The sequence below is a fragment of the Cornus florida genome, unplaced genomic scaffold (assembly GCF_030987335.1).
Source record: "Cornus florida cultivar Cherokee Brave unplaced genomic scaffold, ASM3098733v1 CherokeeBrave_3.0.0_Hap2_Chr09, whole genome shotgun sequence".
Taxonomy (NCBI): domain Eukaryota; kingdom Viridiplantae; phylum Streptophyta; class Magnoliopsida; order Cornales; family Cornaceae; genus Cornus; species Cornus florida.
In genome coordinates, this window is record NW_026775579.1 from 63,112,288 (window position 1) to 63,125,190 (window position 12,903).

General features: G+C 33.7%; 1 protein-coding gene across 1 annotated transcript; it reads right to left on the reverse strand.

The window, feature by feature from the left end:
• Positions 1 to 2,884: 2,884 nt before the first annotated feature.
• Positions 2,885 to 6,091, reverse strand: LOC132274101 (uncharacterized). Its single transcript, XM_059775268.1, has 3 exons — positions 6,066 to 6,091; positions 5,389 to 5,952; positions 2,885 to 3,407 (listed from the first exon to the last, which is right to left on the reverse strand). Exons 2-3 carry the CDS (start codon positions 5,855 to 5,857, stop codon positions 3,358 to 3,360), a joined length of 519 nt encoding a protein of 172 aa, XP_059631251.1. The 5' UTR covers positions 5,858 to 5,952; positions 6,066 to 6,091; the 3' UTR covers positions 2,885 to 3,357.
• Positions 6,092 to 12,903: the final 6,812 nt, after the last annotated feature.

Genomic DNA, 12,903 nt, shown 5'->3' on the forward strand with positions numbered 1-12,903 from the left:
TTTTAAGTTTTGGAATAAAAAGACAAATCTATAATTCGTGTGAATAAATTTTTTAATCGCGGTATGTGTGTGTGTATATATATTCACCAATAAACAATTGAGGTGTTTTACCTTCCAAAAAAAAAAAAAAAATTAAACAATTGAGGTGAAAGAATTGAAGGGCATAAGAAACAACATAAAGAATATGGTAGATCATGAAAACAAGGTAAGAAGGATATTCAGAAAAGACAGAGAATTGAAGGGCATAAGAAACAACATAATGTTGTTGGAGGAATCACAAAATGATCTCATGGTTTAAACTCTTGAAAACTCAGAAGAATAGTCAACATATATTTAGAGTCTTCATTTTCCTTTGAATTTGAATAGGTTCGTTCAATCTTTTTACCTACAAAAAACTATCATCATCAATGGTGTCATTTTGGAAAGAAAAATAATAAAATAAAACTTACGTAATTTTTTTTTCAATTTTGATAATACAATTGTGGTTCGAAATGAAGATGTTAAAATGGATTTGTGATAAGACAAAATTAAAATAATGATTACGTTTGTGAGACGGTTGAAAAGCACCCATTGAAAATAAAATTAGAAAATTTGATATAAGTTGGGTCTGCACTAATAAGAAATAGTGATTAGGTTCACATTGGTGATCATTTTAACACATAGGAAAAACCAAAATTAAAAACCTTAATAATGTAATGTTTCAAAATCTGCACAGTAGTGCGTAAGAGATTGAAGTCTACCATGAAGAATTTTTTTATAGGGGAAAATGGAGACAAGAAGAGAATTTCACGGCTGGAATGGGAGGCCACATGTGCTTCAAAACCTAGGGGGTTTCTCGGAATCACCTTCATTGCGGTGAAATATCATTAAACCAATAATTCAACACTTTTACGTAATTATTTGATATAAAATTATTGCATTGTCAATTTAAAATTATTCCATGATTATTTGAAAAGAGTCATTCAATACCGGACAAGGATATTCTCTCTAACCACGAAAAAGGCTAGAGAGAATTTTGTTGCTGAGATTGAATTGATAGATGAGATCCATCGAGATCTTAAGAAGATTGAATTGATAGATGGGATCCATCGAGATCTTAAGAAGATTGAATCATTAAATGAGATATACTAAAAATGGTCAACGCTTATCAATTGATGATGTAATCTCCACCACATTTGATAGAGTGCGAGAGGATCCAATTCCATCAATACCAAAAATCAAAGAGTAAGTCAAAATATCTTAGCAAATTACAACTCCACATGCAAATAAGTATATTAGCTGTATTCAGATTTTTACTCGCGTGGCAAGTGAGGACAATAGTTTAAAACTTGTTGGTATAGATGCAAAATTTCAAACCATGCTTTTTGATCAATTCTTTTACACTTAAGTCCTAAACAAAATTCACAAAACATTTGGGATTTAGACATTGGTTGTAGTAATCATATATGCCAGGAAATCTGGATTTGTTTCTGCACTTGGATGAGAGATTCAAATCACAAATGAAACTAGAGATGGAAAAATGAAAAATATTAAAGTTTCGTTTGTTTGAGCGTAAATATTTTATATTTTCTGGTGTTTAGTTATCATAAAATATTTACGAAGAAAAAAATATTAAAATTTAACAAAAATAACTTATTCATTAATTTCGGCAAACTATTTTACACACTTCACCCGATGGACTCGACCTAGACCTTTGTCAAATACTGAAATATATATATATATATATATATATATATATATATATATTACCTGGGAAAAGAAAATATTTAAATATATATATATTTTTTAGAGCCTAAAAGCAAAATAATCTTCATGATTCACTAAAGAACAAGGTAACAAAAGGTTTATTCATGATATTCTCTATGTTCATGAAATGACCCAAATTTTGTTGAGTGTTTGACAATAATGAATATATTATTTTTGACAAAAAAAAAAAAAGAAAGAATATTACAGTAAATACAAATAAAGTATTCCCTCCAGTTATGCCACTTCAAGAATTAAATAAAATATGATTCCACAAGAGAAGTCAACATATTTGAGTTTGGGATCAGCAATACTAGTGTCTCAAAATTGCAGTTGCAAATAATTCAAGAGAAAATTCAAGTTGTGTGTGTGTGAGAGAGAGAGAGAGAGTTTGGCGTGCTTTCACCAAAGTCGCCACTTTGGAGAAATGTGAAATATCAGAAGCCAGAGAGATTTTGGATGGATGTGATTATGAAACAATGAAAGGGGAGCATAATCAAAATTTCAAAATTAGGGGTAGTGTTGGAATTAAGTTTAAAAATAAGGGAAACTAGGAGTTTCATGTAAATAGTTGGTTCATATGTCCATTTAGTGTCCCTAAAAAGTGTGTTAATGAAGGAGTTTACAATAGTCCATCTATATAATTAAATAACTATACATATTATTTATTTTATATATATATATATATATATATATATATATGATAGGAAATAAATAACTGACCATTGTTTGTAGTAGGTACAGCATTTGCTCTTTGCTTTTGAGCTTAGCAATAACAACTCAATTATCATTATCATCCAACAAGATAAGCCTCACATCTTGTGTGTGTGTGTGTATGTGTGTGTGTGTGTGTGTGTGAGAGAGAGAATAATGATTATACCTTATATTAACAGCTTACATTTTATTTACAGTAATAACAACATAATACAAGGTTCGATATTTACAATGATATATTCTATTTTTCTTCCTAATTTAGGACTAAAATATATACATGTACAACCAATAAAAGAAAGCATAGAACTACATTTATATGTACAGCCAATCATATATACATCAAAGAATATGCAAATCACACACACACAAGGGTGCAAACAAAACCCTTTTTTGCCCCTTTTCCATCCCCCTCTGGGCAACTCACATCTCTTCCTACACCTTTCTTAAAGCACAGACCTACATTTATATGTACAGTCAATCATATTCACATCAAAGAATATGCAATCAAACACACACACACACACACGGGTGCAAACAAAACCCTAATTTTTTTTTTTTTTTTCGTTTTCCATCCCCCTTCCTTTAGATTGGAAATAAGAAAGAAAACGATTTCTCCATTGCTAATAGCATCATTCATCCTCATTCCTCTGCTGATTCTTCTCTCGATAGCCTAATATTAACTTGAAAAACAGCATACGACAATCTTTCAACTACCAAATTTACAATAAACCAGTCTCTTATCTTTTCTGAAGAAATTATAATAATTTTGTGTTTTTTCTCTCTTTATTTTTTATTGGTATTTTTTTTTTTCAGTTACTACCAGAAGACCAGCAAGCAGCAAGAGCAGAGCAACAAACATTTTTTTACAAGTGATCAAGCCACCAAGGGCACTCTTGTATGTCAGCTGCTCTGGAGGGAAGAGAGCCATTGCTCCATATACTTCTTGCTCTCTGTACAGTGAAGCAAATGCAAATTACAACTCGGCACAGATTATAAATCTTAGGAGACCACTATATTTATATGTGCACATACATATATGTGTGTGTGTGTGTGTGTGTGTGTGTGTTTTAGGGATTAGGACAATAGGAAGAAATTCCAAAATCCATTTTGCTTTCTACATCGATTAGATGTATGCACAGACAAAAAAACCCACACACATACATCAGTGGTTGGTAGATAGATGCCAAGAAGAAAACATTCAACAGTGATTTATAACACGAGGGACCACAAATTTAGAGCCTAATCCTCCAATTAATGCATCATCCCTTTATTTTTTTCCCCATAAACTGCAGTGAAGCATCTACAATTTGAGATATTTTACCAGAATTAACATGATGGTTGATTAAAAGACTGAATGAAAAGCACATGCACAAGAATATTCAAAAACATATAGACGGATTATGTGGCAGGGATTCATTGGAGAAAGTACCACTTAACCGTGATCAAAATGGACTAAACAGTCCAACAGGTAAGGAGGGTGATACCAGGAAAATTGGAAATATAAATCCCTCACAAAAATACCCATATTTGTTCAAGGTTCCGAACCTCATTCAAAACAGCAATGTTTTGCACCTTTTTGCAAGTCTAGCTCACATTTAAAATAAAGAGTTGGGATCCAAAAGTTTATTCCCATACAGCCTCATCCTATTTTTATCAAATTAATGTCCTCCTCTCATTTACCAAATGCATTCCATTCAAACTAGTTTGGGTTGTGATCCAAGTCCTAAATGACTTGGGAACCAACCCAATTTGCTGTATATATCAATAGCACACCATGTGCCCCATTAAAACAACTTTTAAGTCGATGCTTATATTGGAATTAAAGAGATCTCTCTCTCTATCCCTCAAATTTATGGAGTTGGGGCCTTCTTTTCAACTGTTTTCACAAATTGATTTTTGCATTTCCATTTGAAAATCTAATGTTCAAACAGTGACATACCACACCAAAACTCAATGTTAGTTAGGTGAAGAGTCCATATAAATTTTACCTAAAGCCTAAGGCCCTACCCTACTTTATTGTATTATAAAGCCTAGCGTTTACACTTCCAACCTTCCATCAATAATGTCTTGGGAGAATAGGCCAAAATCCAAGCCCGACATGTGCTACAACAAAATATTTTAGAAGCAAAAACCAGAATTCCAATGTTGCAACAAAAAACGGAGAAATTAAGCCTTGTTTTCTTGGCGCAACTCTATCATTTTTACCAGCACATTCATAATTCAAACCGTTCAAAATTCCAGTCGTAGACAAGTCGAAGAACGTATTTATTTTTGGCACAGGTTCTGAGGTGACTGTTAAGGGGGTTCAAAAACCCACTGATAAAGTTTAGAACGCAGACAAGGCCCGGGAAGGTTCAAAAACCCACTGATAAGGTTAGGTACCGTCAAAATTATAGAAGGGAAGATCAAATCTTCATCAAATCAAAATTATGTGCGCTCTCAAGCACACATCTATGTATGACTAGCATTTGATAAGTCGAATCAGCATATAATATTCTCTCTTACATACTTAGCGGCCCAGAGATTATCGCATTTAATTAACTAGATAAATATTTTCTGTAATTACCCTCTCTAATATAAATACCACAAAAAGATCATATATGAACTCAACGAGGACCAAGATCCTAAGATGTGAATCCAGATAATGAGCTAATTGCTTAAGATATTATCATCAAAAAAAAAAAAAAAAAAAAAAAAAAAGGCTGATACTAAAAATATGTAGGCAGAAGTTGTTTGTCTAATGATACCTATTCCGAAAAATTTCCATTAATGGTCTGGTATCAACATGTCACACTTTAGCAGCAATAAATTTTATAAGGACATCCAAAATAAATCATCATGATGGCACCAGCAATGAAATAGAAAAAGGAAATGAATATTGTACAAACAAATAAATGAAAGATGTATAATGTTGCATAAAGTGACTCTTACCAGTAGCATATATGTCTGGAATGTTTCCAATTGTGTCTGAAAAATAGTCCCTTGAATTCTTGTCCAAATCCTCACGGCCATGCCCATGCCCATAGCACGGAACCAGCACGGCAAAACTATCCTCCGATTCCTCATCACTCTGGAAACCAGGGCCATGAGGCTCCAACCATCCAATCGACCAATCCGAGTCATCGGAATCAGAGCCAGAAACACACCCACCATCCGACGGCACCAAAACAACATCATATTCCCGGTCAATTTTCCGTTCTTCCCGGCTTCGCCATTTTGGCTTAACTCTCCTAGACGAGGATACCACATTGCCCACATTAACCAAAGGGAATTTCACAGCATCTGATTCCCACAAACCCCAATCTGATGAAGTATTTAAAGACGCCCCTTCGGAGATTTTAGGCTCTTGTTGCTTTCCACTCCATAACCACCAAGACAAATGTGTAAATGCCAAAGCCATGTCTTCTTTGCCTCCTTCAGAATTCAAAATTTTCGATGTACTTATGTTCTGATAATTTAAAGATGAGACAGAATATTCCAAAGATGATTCTATTTCTGCATTTTATGGGAAAAACTAAAATAAGAAAATTGACTAATTGGATAGAAATAAACAGCAATAAAGGGGTCAAAACCCAAACAAAAGAGGGATGATATTGCAGTGTATATACCAAGAATCTTCTTTGTTTTATCAGTTTCCTTATTAATAAGGAACCAAATGAGTCATATAACATCTATTTTGAACATCAAGTGGATTGACACCCGAGAAATCTATCATATTTAAGCCAGAAAGATATAGTTCAAAAAATTAACTATATTTTCCCAAGGAAGACAACTTGTATTCACCAAAAATAAATCAAAAGTTTTTTTTTTTAATTTATTTATTTCTTATTTTTAATCGATATCATAAATTTGACACCAAATATTGTTAGGTTAGTAAAAGAAGAAAAAAAAATAATAGTGATTTATCATTTAAGAAGCCAAAACTTGGAATAGAACTTGACAACTGGATATATCAAAACCCTTCACTTAAAAGAAAAAAACAAAAAACCATCATTGAAACGTGAACAAAAATAAAAAATTTTAACGTTAAAAACCAAAAAATAAAATAAGATAAAATAAAATAAAAAATAAAAACAAACAAACAAAAAATCGACCTCTAATTGTTTTGGTCCAGGAATCAGGGGGGAAAATCCTAGATTTAGCCTTCATTATCAAACATGGAATATGAAACGAAGATTCGAAATAATAACAATAGATATTTCACACATATATATAATTGATTGATACCTTTGAATCCAAGATACGAATAATCAGAGATCCGGCAGAGTCAAATTGTTCATCAAATTCGATCCCTACTTTCTCTTTCTTCAATCAAAGAAAACCAGTAGAGAGAGAGAGAGAGAGAGAGTTTTAGAGAGAGAGCTGGGCGCTGCAGTCTGTGTAAGATTTGAAAGACGTGTTGTGGATTTCTTGTATGCTACTTCTATAATATAACAGTAACAAATAGTAGTAGATTAGATTAGCTATTAGTACAAGAAATAGATGAGTAAGTAGTCTAGTAGATGACATAGATTAAGAAAATATACATGTATATGTAGGAATTGAATGGATTCATGCATGTATCACAGATTCATAGGAGTGTTGGCCAACTTGGGCCTCCTCCACTAGTCTTGGGATACAACACGGCAACCTCTTGTAATTATCCACCACATTCCCCCAATATTTTAATTCTCGGTTGTTGCATTTGGGAAATTTCAAACTCAAACAGTACAAATAGTGAAATGCAAGTATAGGGGGTTATTCGATTGACTAGACCTTATAAAGGTATTAATTGGATTCGAATTATACGAATATAAATAAATGAATTGAAATGTTGCACTCTTAATAAATAGTTAAGCATACATTACTTCTGTTTAGGAGCTATATTGGAGTCTCGCACCATCACTGACTTCTAATATTCTTATCAACAAAAAAAAATTCAAACATTAACTCCTAAATATAATATTTATTATTTATGGGAATAATTACACTAATTTCTTCTAAAATTTCGTCAACTTACACTAACCTTTTCTATTATTTTTTAAATTACAATGACCTCCCTTGTTAGAGCTATTGAATGGATGGCGTTAACAATTCTATCGAAATTACTTTTCTACCCTTATTATATCCATATGGTATTTTATTACAAAATACAATAAATTTTGAAAAGACAAAAACACCCAAATGTTTCTTTACTCTCTTTCCTCTCTCACCTTTTGTAAACCCATTTTTAGGACAAGAAGAGAGACTCATTTCAGTTTGAGTAGAGAGACCAATTTCAGTTTGAGAGAGGATGGCGGTGGTTATGGGGTGAGGATGGCGGTGGTGAAGCTACAGGTTGTGATGGTGCCGTGGTGCAGTCCTTGCCTTTGTTGTTGCTTCGCTGGAGTTTCCCTTCCCTGTTGCTTCGCCTGTAGTTACTAGTTTCTAAAATATTCGACCCTTTTTTATTTCTTTAACTTTCTAATTAAATTATTCAATTCAATGTCTTAACCTTTTGACTTCAACTTTCATTTTCTTTGATTTTCCTATTCTGCCGACACTAAATTTCTTTCTTTTCTTTTCGCACTTGCATAATCAATTGCATTCTCTGAAATATACTAGAGATAGAAATATCTGGATAGAGATAATGAGCAAGGGTGGTTGAAGAGAATAGTTTCTCTGAGGGCGGGCGGTGCACTAAACTTACCGGTGCCGGCGTGGTGGTGTTGGTGACCATGATGCCGTAAACAAAATATATATATTTTTTCGGGAAAGAAAACAAAATCAAACATGAGAAAATTGAGAAAAAAAAAAATTAAACATTTTGGGATTTGTATTTTGAGTTTTACTATAATGTTCGAGGGTTGTGAAGAGAGAGGGGAAGAGAATATGAGGATAGAGGAGAAATAATTACATGGGTATTTTAGACATTTTAATTGCTTTATTTACATGTCTTGCAAGGGTAGAATAGGAATTTGTGAATTAAAAATTACTAACAACATCTTTTTTCGTTAGTTACAGTGTTTTCTATTAACGGAAGGGATGTCTATATTATGAGTATACAAACGTTGAGGGAGGTTAATGTTATTCGATAAATAAGAGGGAAGGTCAATGTATGATGACGAAACCTCAAGGTAGTCAGTGTAATTATTCCTTATTTATATAATAAATGAATTGAAATAGATTTGTAAAAAATGAAATAAATTATTTATTAAATTTTTAATTCAACAAAACTTAAACAAAAAGTGACTAGGTGTGTTATAATTTGATGTTTGTGTTGGAGGAAGTATTGGGTGAACGGATTCGGTGTGCATGCCAATAATGTGGCGTGCCGGTTCACCCAATATATTTTTCTACCATTAATTCATTTAACAAATAATTGTATATAAGAATTTAGTACTAAAATTTAATTAAAAGATATTACAAAATTTTATCAAGATTTGAATAAAATGGATATATATATTAAATTTTTTTCTGAGTCAATCAGCACGTGGAGCATGTGGTCCTCATTTTAAGATACTTTTTACATGATCATGTGAGTCTAATAATTAAAATCCATTTTGATAGAGGCTTAGATCACGTCGTGCATAACTGTGTTCTGAAATCAAAGCATGAAAATAAGAGCTCAGTGCAACATGATCTTAATTTTATTTGATTAATTTTTTAATAAAGACTCCATTTGTTTTGGACATAAAATATTTTTTATTTTTTGGTGTGCAACTGTCGTAAAATATTTATAAAAAAAATATATATTAAAACTTAATAAAAAATATTTATCTATTAATGTTTGACAAGTTATTTTACACACTTCAGTTGATGAATTTGACTTCAATATTGGCCTAGGCCCTGGACCTTTACTAAATACCTGGAAAAAAAAAATTTAAAATATTATTTTATCTGAAAAAGAAAAAAGAAAAAAAAAATTGAAAAATTTTACGTGAAAACAAAGGAACTTAAATGTTTAATATTCTTAAATCAATGGTTGTTGCATTCTTGGAGAAGAAAAAGAATAATATCTTCATGTATTCTCAAAGCAATTACATTGCATATATATATATACACGCTGAAAAGTATGAAAAGTAATTGTAGTTGAGAGATCCTAGTCCATTGCAACAACCATGACGAAGTTTCTTAATCCAAAAATGCTTGCTCAGTCAGACTTGTGGTGCTCCAGAGAAAGAAAGGCCAGGTTGATTGTGTGTGTGACACTGTGTGGGGTGCAGGTAACTTCCACCGCCTCTCCAGTCTCCAGTTGACAAATTCAAATTTGGATTTCAAGGACAAGTTTACCATTCCAAGAAAGGACTCTGCAACTAAAAGCAGCCTTGGACTTGGAGCCAACAAATTTGATTCTACTGTAGTAATTTTGAAACCATTTCTCAAACAATTACAAACTTCTTATTACGACAATTGTTGTGAGCGTTGTTTATTATGGACATCAAAATTTAAAAGTAATGGGATAGAATTAAAAAGTAATGGAATTTAAAATAGGACTTTCAAACTATTCTTTCTAAACATAATGTTCTATTAAAATTTGCAAAATGTATTTAAAATTTAAGGTTAATTATACTCACACCTCTTGAGATTTGTCTTATTGACAGTCAGATGAAAGATAGCTATTTTTTGAACAATGACACCCCCTGTCAGATTTTGCATCCAAACAAAGCCTAAAAAGGAGTAAAATATCTACATTACCCTTTAATACTTTATTCATATTTAATCTAAAATATCATAACCATTAAATTACCGAAATACCCTTTTTTTTTTAGGAAAAAAGAAAATTAACTACACCTACCTACTTTCTCTCTCTAACCTCAATACCCTCAACCCACCGTCGCTACAACTCACATCTGCCACCGCCACAACCTCCACCCACAACCACCACCTCCACCCGATTTTTTATTTTTCCCTCTCCACTCAACCGTCGGATTGCAATTCTCCTTGGTTAACGCTACTTCTCCGCCAATACGTCGTTTCTCACTGTAGATTTTACTCCATCCGATCGAGAAGAGCCCAACAAGTGTAACAACCCAGTTCTATGTGTGTGTGTGTGTGTATATATATATATTTATTCACAAGAAGTTTAGAGGATTTGCGGTGGCGAGAGGTGATGCACAGAGAGGAGGAAAGATGGTTGCTTCGATCCGACGAATATTCCGATCACCACCCATAGTCTTGTTTGAGCCCGAAGATTGATGTTGGCTTGGAGAGTTCACTGTTCACGATGCTGCATCGTCATGCTCGACGAATCCGTTAAACATATTGTCTTATCCCAATCGACACTCTCAAAATCCGGCGTGACGGCAATTTGGTTTTCATTACCATCTTCAACCCTCACTCTCCGGAGTTGACTAACCACCATCGCCCCTAGGTATATTAGTTGGTGAGCACTGGTGTTGTTGGCAGCGACAGAGAAAGTTGCAGTAGCCACTTAGGGTTTTGGCATTTGTTGTTGGCTACTTAGGGCTTTCAATTGCAATGGTCACTTTGGTGTTTGAGGATTTGCAAATCGTTGATTAGCGATTCAGGGTGATCGATGATCATCGATTTAGGGTGTTTTGCATTGGGTGGGAGTTTTCAATGGGTTGCAGGGAATAGAGGTTGAAGATGATGAATAACGTGTTTTGGTGGTATAGATTACATGAGATTTTTTTTTAGGTAATCAAGATGTTCAATCGATTGTTAATGGAGCGGAGGTGGCCGACGTACTTTGGAGTGGTCATGTTTGGTGTTGTACATAGGGCTACGGTGGTTCTGGTGGTGTGCCGCCAGTGGTCATGTTTGGTGTTTGACATGGGGTGCTATGCTGATGGCGGTTGTGGTGTTGTGCTGCAAGTGGAGATGGCAACCACCCTCTTCTTCTTCCCTTCCTCTTACCCCATGCTCTCTCTCTATATATCTGTGTATATATATATATAAAATGAGGGGATGATATATATAATTAAATGTATATAATATATATATCTAATAGGTAGTTTGGTAAATTAAAATTAGTGAAAAAGTTAAATCGATAATTTTAATATTCTAATGGTTCAATTGACAAGTCAAAGGGCATTTTAGTCATTTGATAAATGTCAGAGTGTTCAGGTGTGCCTTTGTCAAACTCAACAAACTTGAGGGGATGTCATTGTTCAAAAAATGGTTATCTTTCATTTGCCTGTTAATAGGGCAAACCTCAGGGGGTGTGAGTGTAATTAACCTTAAAATTTAATGTTTAGTTTACATTAATACCTAAATAATTTAAATAATAATAATAATAATAATAAAATAAAATAAAAACCCTAACTGGTGCATGAATTGAATAATCAAATCTCTTTTTGTTCATGCACTTGATATATTGCGGCAGGTAAATTACATGAACCTCCCCTATAGTTTGCCATAATTACTGGGACCTTTTCTGGGGTTTGAGAATTTACTCGAATCTTCCCTAAAAATAAAACTAACCTACACGAACCTCCCTTTCTGTTAGAGTCAACATCTGTCAATGACTAATTATGCTAAAGTCATGTCTAAATTAAGTAAAATACTAATTTTACCCTTTGTATATCTCCTCTCTACTCACTCGGTTTTCATGGACACACAGTCACACACTTGGTTCTTTGCTCGCCGGTGTCGGAATCTATGGAAGCTAATAGGTCAAGGTTTGTTACTTGGAGCTTCACCGAAAACAATGGAAGCTTATGTTCGAAGCTTTACCGATAGCAGGTCTTGACACCATTGAGTTTCAACGTTGGGTAGCTTCACCGTAATGGATCTCTCCTCGTCGGACCTGTTGTTCGACGGTTGAATCAATTAATCATGTTCGCCCGTGGTGGTGGTTGGCCGTGGTGGCATGGTGGTGGTCAGCCGGAGAAAAAGGTAGGTGGGTGGGGTGGGTGGTGGATTATTGTGAATATATATATAAAAATATGGGTAGTTCAATAATCTACTATAGCAACTTGAGAGCATTTCAGTAAATTAAACAGATTTGTTAGTCTATTTGATGGTCCATCATTAAGAGGGGAGGTCCGTATAGGTTAGTTTCATTTTTAAGGAAGGTTCGACTAAATTTTCAAATCATAAAAAAAGTTCCTATGACAAATCATAGGAGAGGAATGTGTAATTTACCCTATTGCGGTTGGTGGGGTCTCTTTTCTTTTCTTTTCTTTTCTTTCTTTTTTTGTGTTTTGTTTTTTCTAACAAGAACCAAGCCAGGGTAAACGTAAAAGCCATGTCGGTAGGCTCGAGTCCTGCAAACCACTACTTCTTCCTGTTTTCATGACATTGGCTAGTCACAGGAACTCTGATGTCAAAGTTGCAGATGGCATTTTGTGGTTTAATGGGTGCAAGCCAATCCATCGTACAAAGGAACATGACAACCACAGGAAACAAGTCAATCGCAAGTTTATGTCCTCAAATCATTTTACACGTTTCACCCTATAAATTGACCTCAGCAAAATATCTTAAAATAAAAATAAAAAAATATATTTTACCTAAAAAAAGAAA

Coding starts and splice junctions, on each gene's coding strand:
- LOC132274101 (XM_059775268.1), bottom strand. CDS start 5,857: ATGGCTTTGGCATTTACACATTTGTCTTGGTGGTTATGGAGTGGAAAG. Junction 3,408..5,388: donor TCCAGACATATATGCTACTG/GTAAGAGTCACT, acceptor TTCACTGTACAG/AGAGCAAGAAGTATATGGAG.